Below are 18904 nucleotides of genomic sequence, written 5' to 3'. Positions count from 1 at the left end.
GGCGGGGGGGAGGGCGGGGACGCCTGTTGGGCCTGGGGCCGCCGCGGGGCGGTTGGGCCGGGGCGAGCGCGCGGCCCCGGCCCCAGAGCCCGGCCGCCAGGAGGGAGGGCGGGAGGGGCGCCGCCGCTTCTCCCCGAAGCGGGCCCGGCCGCGCCGGCTGGAGGAGGGCTCCCGGAGCAGCCTCAAAACAAAAACCGTGTTTGGGGAGCTGGGCGAATCCCCAAGACCCACCGCGATCCACTTTAACGCAGTGAAAGGTTAATGGCTACTTTGGGGGTTACTTTGGGCGTTTTGGCGGTTGTGCTTAAAGAGCCTTCATTGGGGCCATTTTATGTTTAAAAAAAAAAAAAAAGGACGAAGGTTGAAAAGCACTTATCTCGGTTCCTTCCGAATCGGTAAAATGGCGAAGGGGAAGCAAAACCCCCATCGTATCTTCGACTAGCAAAAGCACCAAAACAAACAAAGCCTACAGTAGTGGTCAAAGTGCCCCGCTTTCGCCTTGAAATTTGCCTACTTCTCACCGTTTGTCCCTTTTTTCTTACTTGCGATCACGTAGGTTTGCAAAAAGCAGTCACATAAATAACCTTTTCAGTCACCAACGCAAAATGTGATCACTAGCCCACCCCGCTCTCTTATTTTTATTATGACAATAAAACACTTTTTTGCCCGGTCCCAAATGCAGACAAGCCCACGGCAGCCCGGCTCCGTACCGTTGACGACTCGGGTCGATCCATCATGGCTGCGGCCGCTTACCCTGCTTTTCAGTCCCTGAGCCTTGTGGTCCTCCTCCCTTTGGCTGCCCTGTTTATATAGAGCCATTGCCGCTCTCTAATATAGACTCTGCCAGGATGGGAAGGTGCTTTTCAGGCCTACGTCACCGCCTCTCCATTTAAACACCAGATCCGGCTTTAAATAGTGAGAGCTGCTGAGAGCGGGGCTGGGAGGTGCGTGCTCCCGAGGCGAGAGGCTGGCGCGTGCAGAGCTCAGTTTATTCCTAAATCCTTTCCGTACACTGTAATTTCGTGCCCAACCGGGTCTGCTTTTAGAGCCCCAAGTTTTTGTTTTCATACAGCAGCTGGGATTTGCGGTCTTTGGTAGGGGAAAATAGACTTGCCATCCTTTTTTATTTTATTTTTATTTTTTAAAGAGAATTTAAGCTCAGATGTCTAATCGTTCTTGTATTCAGAAGATGCATGCATTATTGTCGGTAATTTTTTTTTTTTGAAAAGTTTTCTACATTAATTGTTAGCTGTGGAGGATTTGATTTTGGTAGTATTTTGTTTATCACGTATTCAGGAAATGTTAGAAATATAGCTCCTAATATTTCAGTATGTTTTCCTATAATAAATATTTGAGATACGAAGCTTTTCAAAGAAATAGTAAGTGCCTAAAGCTTCGACGTAGGACCTATGTCTACAATACATTTATGGATCGGGGAATTGTGAGTAATTTGCTTAGTGCAAACTGGGTATTAAAAAATTAAAATTCTAAGATGGTGTTTTTGCTGCATTGGATGTTAATATGATATCCAATATAAAAATTAATCCAACTTATTTTCCAATATTGTACCAGGTACTAACACTTTTGAAAGAAATCCTTTAATTAATCGTTAGATAATGGCACTAATGGCCCTTTAATTTACAAGTTTTTAAGCTTGGAATATCTGGTTTTTCAAAACTAGGACAAACCTAAATTTCTGTGTATTTCATAAAAGGCAAAAACTTTGGCTTAAGTACAGTTTTGTATTTTAAATAATAATTCAGAAATTGCTTATTTCAGATAATGCCTATGTACTCACATACTTTGAAAAACGTCAGTATTTTGCGTGCTTTTTAACCTTGAACAATTTAAAATTGCATATACTTCATGAATAATACACATTTACCTTTCTTTAACTATAGTGCATATGAATCCATTAAGTGGTCAAGTTGTGGCACAAAAGTTTGCACAAAAGCAAAATCTTAAAGCAAAATTGATTCATTACGTAGGAAGTGCCAGAAGAAAGCACATTGTACCTATAAATTTGGATATCCAAGCAGAATATTTTTAGGGATGACTGACTTCAGAAACACCAGAACAACATCTATTTTGCTGAAAAAATAATTTATATCGTCAATTTGAGATTTATACTACCAATTTAAAATTACACTGTATCTTTATAATGCCTTGAGCCATTGGTTTAAAAAAAAAACACTTTATAAATGTACTTTTGTAATTCAGTAGTTGAATTGCCATAGATAAGGTGATACCCATAGTCAGATAGACTTTCCTTTATAGAATCAGAATGCTAACATAAGGAGGCACTGTAGAGATGCAGAAATCACATGAATAATTTTAGTTCACAGAGGCAGATTTGGCAAAATAAAAAGCAGGTGAGTGAGTGGAACGGCAAAGGTGAGAAACTAGATACATGAATTGTTTTTCTGGTTGTAATGAAAAGGAACAAATAGTTTTTAATGGTTGAGGTAAGTTGTATAGAGGAACTCATTATTTGTATTTTTGGCTGGACAAGGACACATAAGAGGTTTCCCCTGTGATAACAGTATTGCTGGGAGAGATGCTAACGAAACATTTATTTCTGTTTGAAGTTTGCTTATGAGAGCAAACCCTTGGTTTTATTGGGTAAGCAGTAACTTTTAAGCAGTAACTTTTAACTTTTTTGATCTTAGCTCTGTGTGATAATGGATAAGATTTATAGCAAGGCATCTCTGGTTTTACACTCTGACAAGCAAACTTCCTTTTGTCCATTAAAAATAGGCAAAGTCTTCCATCTCTTACTTTTTGGTTTTTAAAAAGTACTTTATACTTTTAAGGTGCTTTCACATCTATTCTCATTTTTCTGGCAACCTTCTAAAAGCAAGCTTCCCCCCAAGTAATGCCAACAATAATAGTTACAATAATAATAGTTTAAAAATAAATATCGAGGCTGCTTATAGTTCTATTCCATAGCATCATCTGGGCAGTAGTAGGAGAGAGATCCTGGAAAAGCGATCATTGTGTCTTGTTCCTCTGAGATTTTGAGACCTGTTATTGTGGTTATATGAACAGCTTGATGGTATAATTTAAAGGTACAGACTGGGTAACAAAAACTAGAATTAGGTGATTTTTAAATTTCAATACTTATTATTCAATTGTACTTATTATTTTAATTTATTATTTAATTGTACTTATTATTTTAAATTTGAATACTTATTATTCAATATTCAATAATCTGGTTGCAGATTATTACCAGGCAAATCACAGGACATAAGTTTCTGTTAAGACAGCGATGCCATTAGGAGATACAACGGGTTAAACCAAGCAAGGAATAATAAAAACCATACATAGCAACCCATAAAACTATATCGTTGGATATAGTCAAAACACATTAAGTGTTTTGACTATAACAACATGGGAAATTACAACTGGAAACTGTATAGACCTTGTATCTGTGATGATCTTCTGTATATAAATTGTATTAAACAGTAGTAAAACCTTTATTAAAATATGCAAGTCATCAAATAATTCATTTTAACTAAGGCAACTGATGTTTATGGGAATGGCCATACCTTTAAAGTTACATCTTCTAAAATAAGTTTTAGAGAGTTGGAAAAGGGACTGTTGTATTACATTTGTTTTCAATTTGTGAAAATGTTATATATTTTAATATGTGAAAAGCAGTGTTTTTCAGCAGTCTTTTATTTTTCCCTTTAAAGCCTAAATTATACAGATCTGTGATTGAAGATGTAATTAATGATGTGAGAGACATCTTTTTGGATGATGGAGTCGATGAACAAGTTCTGATGGAACTAAAAACTGTGAGTTTGCTGCTTTTTTTTTTTTTAACATTCTCTTCAGTCAGAAACTATACTCCATAATTTTGCCATATGATGACCATTTGACTTTGTTGCAGGAAGCAGTATAGTTATGTGAAGGGTGCTGGTTTTGAATCCCAGCTCTACCATCCATTCTTCCTCTGACCTTAGGCAAACTGCTTATATTTCAGTTTCCTTATATGTGAGATGAGAATTAGTAGTACTTACCTTTTAGGCTTGTTTTGAGGATTAAATGTAATGACTATATAAAGTGTTTAGCAAAGTGCCTGGCAATAGTATTAGCTATTATTAATGGGCAGTTAATATCCATTTATGTTTTAATTACTTGACATTCCTGTAAGGTTTTTTTTACTTTTTATTTTTTTGTGGTCTTAGTGCACTGGTATTCTAAAATGTATTTATGTTGTGGAGATTAAGTGCTTGATAAATTTCATGTTCTGGAGTCCAATTCTCTATGTGGGCCAAATATTTGGTTTACAATGTATTCTAGTTTGGGAGCTGCTTTTCTGCCTCTTCTATTTACTTGGATTTAAGCAGAAATATATAGATACTTTTATTTAGCATTTGTGTTTTCTTGATGGTGTAATGACTCATGAAATCATGGAATATTTTTGCGTTACTGCTCAGAACAGTGGTTCTCAAAATATGGTCAGTGGACTTCCCCACAGGCTCTTTCAGTGGGTCCATGCGGTTGGACAGATGCCCAAGTCTGAATAATCATAGTATGTTTGTCATATTTCCAGTAAAAGTTGTATTCCATGAAAAAAGTGACCAGTTAAACTTGAAACTCAAATGTACAAGTGCTTTTCCTTGAGATAACTGTTCCATATGCAGCAGAAGGGCTTTATGCATGCTTCCCATTTTGATGTACCAAATATTAAAAAGATGTTTACGTAAAGGTTGAGATGAGATCATTGTTGATATTCAGACATGCAGTTGTTTGATATTCTATTCATGATATTCTGTAATGAAATGTGTTAACATATGGCATATCTGCATACTTCACTGAACTCATATTTTCCATTTAATTGAAGAGTTTGAAAAGTTAATTGGTATATGGTTTCAGATTGTACATTGCAGCTAACTGTTAAGAAACCATCACTTAAAATACTTTTTCCTTTCCCAACTACTTAACTATGCGAAGGCAGATTTTCTTCATATACATCAACGAAAGAAAACTGAATGTAGAAGCAGATATGAGAATCCAGCTATTTTCCTTTTAAGCCATTTCTCACAAAATTTTTTTGGAAGATATGGTTATTTTCATTGAAAGTATTTATGTTAGCATGTAATGGATACGTTGTTTTTTCTTTTTTTTTTCTTCTTTACTCCTCTGGATCTTATTTTTTAAATGGAATGCATTTCTTTTATTTATTTATTTTATTTTACTTTTGGCTGTGTTGGTTCTTCGTTTCTGTGCGAGGGCTTTCTCTAGTTGTGGCGAGCGGGGGCCACTCTTCATCGCGGTGCGCGGGCCTCTCACTATTGCGGCATCTCTTGTTGCGGAGCACAGGCTCCAGGCGCGCAGGCTCAGTAGTTGTGGCTCATGGACCTAGTTGCTCCGCAGTATGTGGGATCTTCCCAGACCAGGGCTCGAACCCGTGAACCCTGCATTAGCAGGCAGATTCTCAACCGCTGCGCCACCAGGCAAGCCCACGTTGTTATTTTTAAATGTCACCATTTAAAAAAAAATCTTTTTTAAAATTTCATAAAAGTTCACTGAGGTCCTCATTAATTTGTAAAAATGATAAGGGACTCAGACTAAAAAGTTTTAGAACTGCTGGCTTAGAGATTGGGAATTGAGCTCCTTTAGAGCTATGTATAAATAAGTAATCAGTTAATGAATGCAAAGGAACATTTGTTGTGGTCTTATTTATCCATTCAACAGAGGTGTGGAGGCTGCAATTTAGCAACTTACTATTTTAAATAAAGCAAATCTCACCTGTGTTGTGGTGATGAAATATATCTTAGAATGTTGCAGCATCTGTGGGCAGCTTCTATAGAATTTTCAATATGAATCTGCCCCTGTGAGGAAGGGAAAATATAGGTTTGAATGAGATGAGGAAATATTTATTTACCTTGTGAGAAATGTAATGGTTACTGAAAGTGAAGAGTAGGTATTTAAAAATGCAAGTGAAGGAATGCCAACTCTGAGACATGAGTTGGAAGAATAGCAGTATAAACTACTCAAACACATAAAGTATCTCAGGGATATGAATAAGAAGAGAATAAGCTTATTTTGATTCCTTCATGTTACATGTAATGAATATTTTATAAATATGTTATACCCTTATAATGGTTGTCCTTGTAGATCTGTGATCTTATGTAGAAGGTACAGCATTTTTAGGTGCAAAAAATTAGTCCCAAAGGCTTTAATTTGTGGTATGTCAGACTAGTGGTCAATCCAAGTTGTTTTCTCCACTTGCTTTTCACAGAGTCTGTTGATATTTTCCTACTGGTCCCAGTTAGAATCAAGGTGTTCTCTCCAAACAGAATGAGCTATCTTTGAGACCAAATAGCTCCACCTGCATTTTTAGTACATAAGACTTTATACATGTATATACATATATATAGATATATGTACATATAATATAGTATAATAGTATAAAAAAGTAATATCTATGTTTTATAGGTTATGCACTGATTTTTTGTTTAATGCTTAGTTTTCTGTGACAAAAATTGTGACATTCAACTTTGAATCCCCAGCCTCTACCACAATGCCTGGCATATGTGGTTGGCATTCAGTAAATACTTAATTAAATTAATAACATGTTGCTCCAGAATCTAACTGAAAAAGGTAGTTTAATGTTTTTGTTGTTTTTTAAATGGGGCATACTCTTTTATTCTGGGTTGTAGCTGAATTTAAATATAAAACTGTTAGACTGAAATGAGTTTGTTATTTTAATTCTCTGCACTAAATTTCTTCAGGATCTCATTAGAATTTCCAGAATGTGCCCTAGTTTTAACAGTCTGACAGCCAGCATTATGCAGTAGAACTTTTTGTGGTGATGAAAATGTTCTATATCTGTGCTCTCCAGTATGGTAACCACTAGCCACATGTGGCTATTAAACACTTGAAATATGGTTAGTGGAACTGAAGAACTGAATTTTTATTTAATTATAATTAATTTCACTTTAAATCACCACGTGTGGCTAGTGGCTACTGTATTAGACCTTGTAGGTTTGGATATTCTTGCTAATGAAAACTAACAATATTTCATATTTTAAGGTTTATAAAGGACTCTGTCATTAGTTCTATCCCCTTTCTCACCATTTTATAGTGTTTCACAAACTTCTATCAAAAGCTTCCAAACGGCTGTGAAGGATACAGTGGTGTATTAGATTATGAATTAAGATGAGTAATGAGAGTGCCTGTAATTTGAAGTTTAACTAGATAATTCAGAAAGGGACCTTCTACATTAAAATAATTCAACCTGATTCTTGAGGTTATCTGTTAACACTGTGGGTCTCCTTTAATGTATGAACTGTGGGAGATAGAAAAGATGCATAAAGCATAATGTTGGTTTTCTTGCTTTTTTCTCTAATGGAAGTGTAATTGACCTACAACACTGTATTAGTTCTACGTACACAACATAGTGATTCAGGATTTCTATACATTAGAAAATGATCACCACTTGATTTTCAATACAGCTATATTTGAATGTAAATTGTGTTTTAGATTGGTAAATGACTATGGGTGGAAATGACAGTCTAGAAGTCCTCTTCAAAGTAAGTGATAAAATTATCCTGATTTCTAAACTGTCAGACCCACCCCTATCCAAATAGCAAGTACAATGGTAGATAGAAAACATGGCCTCTCAATAAAACAAAGAAGAATTCTTCATTTGGAGACAAATCTGAAAAAGTTAATCTGCCCCTAGATCTGTTTTCTCATCCTTGGCACTACTGACATTTTGGACCTGTTAATTCTTTGTTGTAGAAGGCTAGTTATCATAGGATATTAGCAGCATAACTGATCTCTGCCCACTAGATGCCAGTAGCACCCCCTTAGTTCTGACAACCAAAAATATCTCCAGACATTGCCAGATGTCCCCGGGGCAGAAGGGGAAAAACTACCCCTGATTGAGAACCACTATTCTAAATATACTCTAGTTGTATATAAATACTTGAACCGTAAGTTGAACTGTGATCTACTGTTCTACATCATTTGGCCTTGGGGAAAGCTCTGTTCCCCAACATCATTTCTAAAGAGCCCCAAAATTCAATTGTCTTATGTTTTATTCAGGAGCTAGTTGTTTTTGTGAGACTAGGAGAATCCTTTAGAATTTCTAGCCCAGCATACTGCCAGGCAGCAGTAGATCTGGTAACGTTTTATAGATCAAAAAATGGAATAAATATGCTTTGACAGATCATTTAGCAAGTGGTAGAGACTTGAAGCTAAGCCTTTTGTCTCCAGATAAGAAAGGTACCAGAGTTGTGACTAGACCTGCTCTGATAGCAGCAGTACAGTTTAGAGATTAGAACTTTGGACCAGAGCTGGGATTACGGTGAGGCAAGTGAGGGCCTAGAGTCCAAAATTTAAACTTTAAATTTAAAATTTAAAGGACATTTACTCTTCACTCTCAGGGTCCAGCCCTGTTGAGTAAGATTGCCTGAATTGTATGATGGTTTTGCCTGCTGTTAGTTGGTGATCTTGGATAAGGTACCTAACTTGTTCCTCAGGTTCTTTTTCTGTAAAAAGATAATGATAATGTCTATTTTAAAGAATTTTTGTGAAAAACGAGTGTACACGGAAAGTACTTAAGTGCACGTTAAGAATTCAGTGTTAGTCTAGTAAACATGATGGGCATAACATGATGCATATCCAAATCATTTTGGGAACAGAAAATGAATTTTCTCCATGTCTAATTCCGGAGACCTGGCAAAGATTGTTGAAATAGGACTGCCAGAGCAACAGCTATGGCGTTGGGGGGAAAAAGTACTATAAAAATGTGGAGAAAAGAGTTCTTCCTATTTTCTAAGCTAGCTAAATAAATACATACATAAATAACAATTCAGTATTCTTGGTAGTCTTTAGGGGTATTAATATGATTACTGTTGCCAAAATAGTATTACATTATTTTAAACATGATATTTTAAAAATAAAATATTTTGATAAATTATTTTAAAATGAAATTGGAGAGAAACAAAACATTCAACTAATTTGAACTTTACATTATTTGATATTATAAGCATAATGCTAAATATTTGTATGGTATTATTCTTGTATTTTTCACATTACCTAGAACAGTATTTGGTACTTAGTAAATATGGATTCTCAGTGGCCCACTACTCCAGCATCCCCTTGCTCCCCCAGAAGCAGTTTGAAATGTGTGGTTCCATGTTTGCTTGTTACAATGACTAACGGGCATCTTTGGCATTTAGTAGGCTAGAGGAGTGTTGTATTTCATGCACACTTCCTGTGGTAATACCCTGTAAATAGTTATTCTGCCTAAAATGTTGGTAGCATTTTTATAGAGAAACTACCTTAGAAAACAAGTTCGTTTTCCATTGTCTTTGAAATTAATATTAAATTTCTGATATTAAATATTAAATTTGTTAGGTTATGAATAAGACATAGTCTCTACCCTGAAGGAGTTCATACTTTAATAGAGAAGGTAGACTTAGTGTGAAAAGTGTACCAATAGAAATATCTCTAAGGTATAGAGGCAGTGAGCGATTTCTTCGCGGCTATGTGACTTTGCATTTGCATTCTTTGGGGAATTGTGTGGGAAGACTGTCAGTCATAAGAAGTAGTTTACGAAAGTTTAGACAGGAGGTATGTATGCTATATTCAGGGAACTGCAAGCAGTTTGGAAAATAGAGTGCAAGTTATAGTAGCAGTTGGAGAAGTTAACATAATATTGCATTAAGGAGCTTGGTCTTTAGAGTGAGAAGGATTCTCTGGGGTGCTAGTTAAAAGACAGAGTTTTGGACTTCTGCTTCAAAGAGTCTCAGTTGATAGGGGTACAGTCTGACATTTAAAAAGAAAAATTTGATTGCATTTACCAAAAAATCTAAATTAACTTTTAATAATGCATTAATGGGTTGCAGTCTGCAGTTTGAAAAGTATTGGTTTATACTTTAAAGCAGCGGCTTTCACTTTAGTGTACATCACAATAACCTGGATAGGTTATTAAAACAGATTCCTGGCTCTAACTCCAGAGTTGCTGATTCGATGGGGTGGGGCCATAGAATTGGTATGTCTAACAAGTTCCCAGGTGATACTGATGTTATTGGTCCAGGATCACATTTTGAGGACCACTGATTTATAGAGGATAGATTGGAAGCACAAGTTTCCACTAAAATGTAGCCTCTGTAAGGACAAAGATCTTTGTCAGACTTGTTCAGTCTGTTCTCAATGCCACTAACAGTGTCTAGCTGGGAGATATTCAATAATTATGTGTAGAATGTATGATTTGAAGCAGGGAGCTCAATTAGCTTAGTCATTAACACTTTGCAGTAATACTGATGGGAGGAAGGGACTTGAACTGGGGCCATTATAGTAGGGATAGATTGGAATAATGCTTTGGAAAGGAAATTGACAATAATGATAGGGCATTGGGGTACATTCTGACTCACAGATCATTGACTTGGGAGACTAGGTGAGTAGTGGTACGCAGCACTTAGCACATAATGTGTATTTGTTAATATTTACCATTGTCATGGAAGCTTCATTGAAGTGATGGGTCAGGATTGCAGTGGGAAGACCAATTGAAGGTGATAAAAACTGAAGCTTTAAATTTAGAAAATTATGGTTTAAAGACCTCTTTCTTTTTTTCTGTTTCTTTATTTTTTTAAATATTTTATTTATTTTTATTTTTGGCTCTGTTGGGTCTTACTTGCAGCACGTGGGATCTTCATTGCTGTGTGCAGGATCTTTCCTTGCGGTGCTCGAGCTCTTTGTTGCGGCAAGCGGGCTTCTTTCTAGTCATGGTGCGTGGGTTTTCTCTCTCTAGTTGTGGCACACAGGCTCCAGAGCACGTGGGCTCTGTAGTTATAGTGCATGGGCTCCAGAGCGTGTGGGCTCTGTAGTTTACGCCATGCGGACTCTAGTTGCGGCGTGTGGGCTCAGTAGTTGTGGTGCGTGCGGGCTTAGTTGTGCCGGGGCATGAGGGATCTTAGTTCCCCGTCCAGGGACTGAACCTGCGTTCCCTGTGTCGGAAGGCGGATTCTTTACCGCTGGACCACCAGGGAAGTCCCTTAAAGGCCTGTTTCATAAAGCATTAATTAATAGTACTTTTTTCACCTTGATTTTGGCCTGCAAGAAGCGAGGTTTTGTTTTGTTTTGAAACAGGGAAAAGAAGTGTAGACAGTTTGGGTGATAACTGTTTGGGAGGCTTACCTATATGGCCTTACTATATAATACATTTAGAGTGTATTTTAGAGTGTAGAGTGTATTTTATTCAGTGTCTGAGCCTATTTTGTATTGTGTGTTATGCTAGGTGCCCACTTTATAGAAATGAACCAGACAAAACTTGGGCTTTCAGAAAGTAGTTTTTTGTTACCCTAGGAAGAACCCTAGCTGTTTTTAGTCTGGGATTTGCACCGACTTAGATTTACTAGCTGGAAGTTCGTTTAGAAGTAATCTAATTCAGCTTGTTCCCTTTTTAGGTGAGTAAAATGCCCAGGGAAGATAAATAATTTGTCCACCAAGCCGTTTAGTGGCCAAACCAGGACTAATTGGGTTCCTGACTTCTGTTGTAATGCTCTATTACACAACTAATACCACCACTACAATAATTGTAATAACTAACATTTATTGATGACTGACTTTATGCTAGACTCTGATAAATGTTTTACATGGAAACCTTATTTACTCCTCACAACAACGCATGAAATAGATACTGTTACTGTCTCTGTGAGAATAGTCTTCAGGTGAGCCTAAATACTGAGACTGCTAGGGGAATGGTTGCTCTGGGAAATTGACCTTTAGTTTACTTTTTCGCTAAATCGTTATAGATGTGCTGGAATTGTTATTAACATGTAGATCTAGAATTTCTAGAACAGTTGGAAGTGTCAGCAGTTTATAAAAATCCCTGTTAGTATGGCAAAGGGAGCTTTTTGAAGGATCTGATAGAAGCCTTACATGAGTTAGGCAATATCCCAAGAGTAGATCCTAGGGGAGAAAACAAAGTATCTGTAGATCCTTGTGTACAGAATGACTGAATTAAATTTTATATGTATGTTTAAGGAATGATTTGTAACTTTCTTGGGCAGTTTTTTTTTTTATAAGGGCTCTATAGATTGAACACTAAACCTTGTAGAGAGGAAATGTGTTAGGGAGAAGGATGGAATAGTTGTAAATATTTTCTTTTACTTCCTTGTTTTTGCCCACTTTTGATTTTTTTTTTTTCCTTCATCACAGAAGCTGTCCAAGGGAGAGATGAGAAAATAGAAGTGGTTAAGCAAAAAAGGATTGTCAATCTTTGTCATAATGAGAGAGGGAAGGGAATTTCAAGAAGTGTGGAGGGTTGAGAATACCTCTGAAAGCATATTAGGCATTGCCGTTTCTTTTTCCTTATGTAGGGTTGGACAGATAGAAAGGTAGGGTTTTCTAACCTGAGGACTGCCTCTATAATGTTTCTCATAGTTCAAGGAAAGATGAATTTGTGTTCTATATGTTCTTTAAAAGTTAGGAAAGAAAGATTTCCATAAAATAGCTAACAATGGATTTGATACTAAAAAGGATGATTTTTGATTACTGAAAAATTGCTTATATGAAGCTGCTTGACAACCAAGGAATTACTATGGAAAGTTTGTTGAAGATATAAAAAGAAACAAAAGAATTCTTCAGTACTCTTAAGTAGCAAAAATGAGGTTTGATACTTCAAAAATTGGTTTTCATTATGGCATACACTTGGGTAAGAATTAGAGATTTGTAGATTTATCAGTTTTGAAAATGTAAGAATTTTATAAACTGACTAATAAAGTATGTTTTATCCATATGTCCAGTGTTGTTTTCCCTGACTCTTACTTAGAAATCTTTAATATTCTTTGCTTTAGTTATGGGAGAATAAACTAATGCAGTCTAGGGCAGTAGATGGATTTCATTCAGAAGAGCAGCAGCTTTTACTGCAAGTTCAACAGCAGCAGCAACCCCAGCAGCAGCAGCATCACCACCACCATCACCACCAGGCTCAACCGCAGCAGACAGTACCTCAGCAAGCACAGACCCAGCAGGTCCTTATTCCTGCGTCACAGCAAGGTGAGTCTGTCTGATCCTACTGCAACTTGGAAATGAAAGTTGTCATTTTCAAAGAAGAGAAAGACTCTGGGTGTCTCCTTTCTATTGGCTGAGGGGGTTGTATCTTTGTGTCTATAAAATGTGGTTCCTATTTATGTAGTAATGATAAACAAGTAATTCACTAACAGAAAGCCTAAAATGATATTCAGGTAAGTATATTATTACTTTTTTTAGATGGCTACACAATGGTGGATTTCCTAAGTCAGATCTATAAAGGTTTATTTACTAAGGGTTTCATTATTTTATATAGTAGAATCATTACTTTCTTTGAAACTGATTTGTTCCTACAAAGACATTTGAGTTTAGTTTTTATAAATAAACACTGGAGGGTTTTTGTAACTATACTTTGGCAGTCTGAAATTCGAATTCCTTATTAATTTATGTAGTTAAATTGACTGAATTAGATTTCCTTTAAGTGAAGAGTGGATATATGACATCTTAATTTATATTATGTGGTTTAAAGATAAGAAAAAACAAGTATTTATAGACTGCATCCATAGTGCCTTGTACCGTGCAAGTCATTTTATAGGTTTTGTTTCATTGTAGTCTAATAGAGGCTCTGTGAAGTAGCTCTTAAAACATCACAGCTGAGGAAAATCTGGGCCCTGAAAAGGCTTAGAAGCTTGATCCTCTACATGGAGTATTTTCTGTCATGACAAACATTTGTTCAGTTATAAAACTTGTTGTCAGAGAGGAGAATAAAGATAAATGAAAACTTCATCTTAAGGTAACTTGAGTTACTCATTTCCCTCATCTGAGAGTGTATGTAAGACTTAAAACTGATATTGATGCACATTAGAAATGTCTGTTTGAGTTAATTTACTGTACCTTGCATGTTTCTTGATGACCGTTCCTCCTATTGCCTTCAGGCCTGGCACTAGGATTTTAGGTTATCATAAATTAAAATTTGATTTTCTTCACTCAGAGAATATTAGGATAATGGGATTATCTATTTATTCTCTGAAATTTGCGGAATCAAACACTTAGTTCCTTTTATGCTTACGTGATATTGCCATTATTTATGATTTGTATTTTTTAAAAAGTTGATGGAAATAAGATACTGGAAACTGTCAAATTGGGAGAAAAAGATTTTAAAAGACTATGTAGATTATAACTTTTTGAGCTCACTTTTAATGGGTCAGTAATGCATTCCAGCAGTAGTATCATTATATTAATAACACAGTTATTGCTGAGTTGGCAAGACGATATTAAATTATGTTTGAAAATTTCCAGTTTAAGAATGCACAGAAATGTATATGTTTAGGTGTTAGGTATCTCATTATGTCGTGTTCCCAAGGTCCCTTGTGTCCTTAGGTGTTGTTAACTCTTTTTTTTAATTGTGGGTTTTCCAGTATAAAGTGGGTATGTCATAGCTGTTTTTACCGTAGAAGTTTATAACTTTCTGAGATATCAAATGGTTGAGTGCATTTGCATGCAGAAAATGTGGAAAACATGAAAAAACTTTTCGGCATGGTACAGCATTCTTATGAAATAGCCTCATGGTTCCTTGTTTTTATGTGTGCCTGTTTTTTTTCATAGCTGCAGCACCACAAGTTATTGTTCCTGATTCTAAGCTGATACAACATATGAATGCATCAAACATGGTAAGACTCAGAACATAGCACTTTGCTTGGCTTTGTTTATTCTAACCCAAATTGTGATTATGCTTGTGTATGTTGTATATTAACAACTTAAAGTTTATTCAGGACTTAAGCAAAATAGCTGTTTTGTTTGGTTTCCTAAGTATTGGATTTAACAGCAAATCTAAAGTTTAGCTTGGTACTTAGACATTAAGGTTCATAAAATTATGCAGCTTTCTGTTGAAAATACCAAAAGAATGATGCTTTGTGGGAGCTGTTTGATCTTCTGCAATTTTTTTTTTTTTTTTGCGGTACGCGGGCCTCTCACTGCTGTGGCCTCTCCCGTTGTGGAGCACAGGCTCCAGACACGCAGGCTCAGTGGCCATGGCTCACGGGCCCAGCTGCTCCGCGGCATGTGGGATCTTCCCGGACCGGGGCATGAACCCACATCCCCTGCGTAGGCAGGCGGAATGTCAACCACTGTGCCACCAGGGAAGCCCTTCTTCTGCTATTTTTTGAAAATAGGTTTATGGGACCTACCAAACATTATGCCAAGTATAGTTATGTTGCAGAAGACCCATTAACTGAAAGAGGTTAGGAATGCTAAGAATTATAAATTTTTAAAAAATGAAAATGAGCCATTTGGATAAAGATAACTAGTATCGTTAAGATCAGACATTTAAAAATTTTGCTCTGATTTAACCATAGCATAGCCTAATAAGTTTTATTACAATATGTAAATTGCTACTTTAAAATGCATTTTTTCAGTTGAGTTTATTATATATTAGACTTGATACTTCTAAGAGATAGCCACTGAACTTCGTAAGTCCTCAAATTTTCAGATTTCACTTAGCACATATAATATATCCCATCAGATATAACTATAAAACTGAAAGAAAGAAACCCTCAGATCCTTAGAAAATCTTTACTTCTATCCTCACAGTTTTTTTTTTTTTAAATAAAACATTAAAACAAAGTTTAATTAGAATAGTTGTTCCGGCATTTTCTCGTAAATGGCTTTTCTTCTCTTTAAACTACACAGACTGTTAGTGGTGTCTCTGCTCTGACATTCCATTCTTAAATTCAGCCAAATCCTTTCATTAGGTAAGAATCATTATTTTAAATAAGATCTCTTAGTCTAGTGTTAGCAGTGAGATTTTCTTTTCAGATCCAGATTTTTTTTTTAAACGAAAAAGCAATATTTTAAAAAACAGTTACTATATTTTGTGAGTGATGAGTGAACCTGAAAGCTCATTTGTGTTTTATAAGCCATATAGGAAGCAGGGCTTATCTAGTAGACAAACGACTTCTTTCTATTGATATATACCAGCCTTAACAAATGTATAACTTTACAGAATTGCAAATTTCTACACGATAGAAATTGGAATTTTTTAATTCACAAAAAATCAAGAATCTCTGTTTGTACTTCCAGTTCAAGTTCCTGGAGTCAACTCTTGTGCATAAAAATCACAAAAGTCCATGCCTATCGATTCTCACAAGAATTTTTATTATTCAAAAAGAATTCCCTTTCAAGTTTAAGGCACCAAATTTCTTTTTAACCTCCATCCTTAAAAATAAGTCTCACTGTAGGATCCATATTGTAGTTGGTACTATTGAGACTGTTTCCTAGGGAATAACTTGTATCATTTTAAAACAGAAAGTTTAGTAGAATCACTTGCAGTAGACCCATCTAATTTTGAAGAATTTTAAGTGTTGTGGGAGAGAATTTTGAATTAAAATTGTGTTTAAAAAGACTGGTAGGGCTTCCCTGGTGGCACAGTGGTTAAGAGTCTGCATGCCGATGCAGGGGACACGGGTTCGTGCCCCGGTCCGGGAAGATCCCACATGCAGCGGAGCGGCTAGGCCCATGAGCCATGGTCGCTGAGCCTGCACGTCCGGAGCCTATTCTCCGCGGCGGGAGGGGCCAGAGCAGTGAGAGGCCTGCGTACCGCAGGAAAAAAAAAAAAAGACTGGTGAAATTAATGGCCCATCTCTTACTGATTTGCTGTGTCTCTGATTCTAAAGAGCATATGTATTTAAACAGATCATAGGTCAGACTTCAATCAATAAAATGTTAGCATTTATACGTATTTCAGCATTTTACTTGTTTTCAGTTAGTGTTTGCTTCATGTGTTTTTCATGTTCTAAAATGTAATCAGTATAGGCTTTTTACAAATAAGTTTTTTGTGTTTTTGTTTGTTTGCATTATTATTCCTGATTCAAAGATATCCATTAAAAACAGTTCCATTTTGAAAAAAAAATTTTTTTAATATAAGAATATGGGATAGTGATAATATATTTGGTAGAAAGCTATTTCAGGGAACTTATGAAACAGGACCTTCTATCAAACTAGTTTTGCAGGTTCTCTTTATGAAATTGCTCAAATGCATTATTCACGTTAGGGCCTTTTCACAAAATACAGGAAGGAACTTTCAGCAGACATTAATAAAAGATGGTTTGTGTATGATACATCACAACAAATATTTATAGCAACTTGAATGTGCAGAGGTATGCAGGTGGTTATTTTCTCATGTATGCTATAAGGAAAATGCTAGGTCAGTTTGCTAGTAGAGGGAGATCTATTAACCTTATAAAATGTGAATTATAGGCACTTAATATTCCTAAATAATATTTCTCAATAGTAAGTGGTTAATATATTCCTTAAATTTAGATTACCTTTCATTTGCTTATATAGACAAGTTTTATTTAAATCTTTCATTTATTTAATAAAATGAAATGCAGAACCTGCATTTTGTAAAGAGAACCTGGTGAGCTAGATAGCTGGATTTTGGGGACATAATGGGAGTTTCAGGCTTAAGATATAGAGATTACTTAGGCCTGTCAAATGGCAACAAGCATATTTTCTTGGAAGGATATACTTAGAGCCTGACTAGATAGTTGTATCATTAACCTACTTGAGTGTAATTTTCCAAGTTTTGTTGACTTCAAAGCACAGTTAATATTTATTTCCTGAAGCGTCTTCAAATACATTTCTAAAAATGTATAAGTTGGATTGAGTATATGAAGGTTTGGTACCTTAAAAAAGATTGAAGGGGGAGGGGGAAGAAAACCTACCTGTATATAGTTACAGTGAGATACATGGAAATACTTTGAGCTCAGAATTTTAAAAAAACAGTAAAAATGTAGTGTAATTCTTTCAGAGGAAAGGGGAGAAGTCTCCAGAAGCAGTAAATCAAGAATTTATCCTGGATTTAAAAACATTCAGAGTATAATTCAGAGTATAATTCCATGTATATTTTTATAATTTAAAGTCAGATACTACATTTTAAAGTGTAGAAATTAATTTTTGTGACTTAAGATTTTTAAGATATTTTCTATATTGATAAAACTGTCAGTAATATATGTTTCACCTAGATAATGCCAGTGTTGTCACCTTATGGCATCTTAGAAGAGTTGCCAGCTAAGAATTGCAGTCTTCTGATACAAGGTTTTCTCTAGAGACCTGTTAATCATGGTATAAATTTAAAATATTAGGATTTCTAAAGTGAAGATACTTACACTTTTGCCATAAGTATATTAATTGACAACAAGGAATTGGGAGTAAGGAAACAGAATAAGTAAGGAAATAATGGAATGGATATTTTATTTATTGTACAGCACTGTTAGTGTGGGTTATATTTCCTTAGAGTACATTCTCCAGGTGAAAACCTCCTAATTATATTTTTCTAATTAATTGCTCGAAATAATTAGGTAAGATGTTTAGGCTCAATGGTCTTTGTTGTACCATTTTATAAAATGGCAGTCTTATTGTTAGAACTTTTCATTTTAGTATATACTAAATGAAACTTTAAATACTATTAAAATATGCCAGAGATAAACTGATGTGCTGTTATGAACATACATGGTTTTGATTGTTTTTCATTGTTTTTTCCAGAGTGCTGCTGCTACAGCTGCTACCTTAGCACTCCCTGCCGGTGTGACTCCTGTTCAACAGATATTAACAAATTCAGGTAATTAGGAATAACTGATCCATTATTTATATAACTCAGAAAATTGTACCGTCTAGCCTTTGTTTTGTCTTCACTGAAAGACAGAAGATCTTAATACTTTTTACCATTTGGCTTACGTTATTAAAATAAGATGATTTGAGGACCATGGCATATTAAACCATAATCACTGCTGAGGATGCAGTAGAGAAGATGAGAATTGCACTTGAACTTTTGATCCATGAACGGAATCCTATTTATTGAATGAAGTATGATTATATAGAAGTGCTTTTTTTTTTTTTTTTTGGCGGTACG

The 18904-nt window shown here is 35.7% G+C and overlaps 1 protein-coding gene across 2 annotated transcripts in view; it reads left to right on the top strand.

Moving 5' to 3' along the window:
• Positions 1-18904, top strand: part of GTF2A1 (general transcription factor IIA subunit 1) — a 49121-nt gene that overhangs the window by 627 nt on the left and 29590 nt on the right. The window contains exons 1-5 of one of the 2 annotated variants that reach the window (XM_007470467.1): positions 1163-1207; positions 3696-3797; positions 12822-13023; positions 14602-14666; positions 18538-18613. In XM_007470467.1, the coding sequence (XP_007470529.1) occupies positions 1163-1207; positions 3696-3797; positions 12822-13023; positions 14602-14666; positions 18538-18613 (490 nt within the window). Of the gene's footprint in view, positions 1-1162; positions 1208-3695; positions 3798-12821; positions 13024-14601; positions 14667-18537; positions 18614-18904 lie in introns of those variants that run through there. The other variant, XM_007470466.1, reaches the window with a different exon arrangement.

This window comes from Lipotes vexillifer, unplaced genomic scaffold (genome assembly GCF_000442215.2).
Source record: "Lipotes vexillifer unplaced genomic scaffold, Lipotes_vexillifer_v1.1 scaffold841, whole genome shotgun sequence".
Lineage (NCBI taxonomy): Eukaryota > Metazoa > Chordata > Mammalia > Artiodactyla > Lipotidae > Lipotes > Lipotes vexillifer.
Note: the sequence above shows the minus strand (reverse complement) of the source record. Positions and strands in the feature narration are given on the sequence as shown.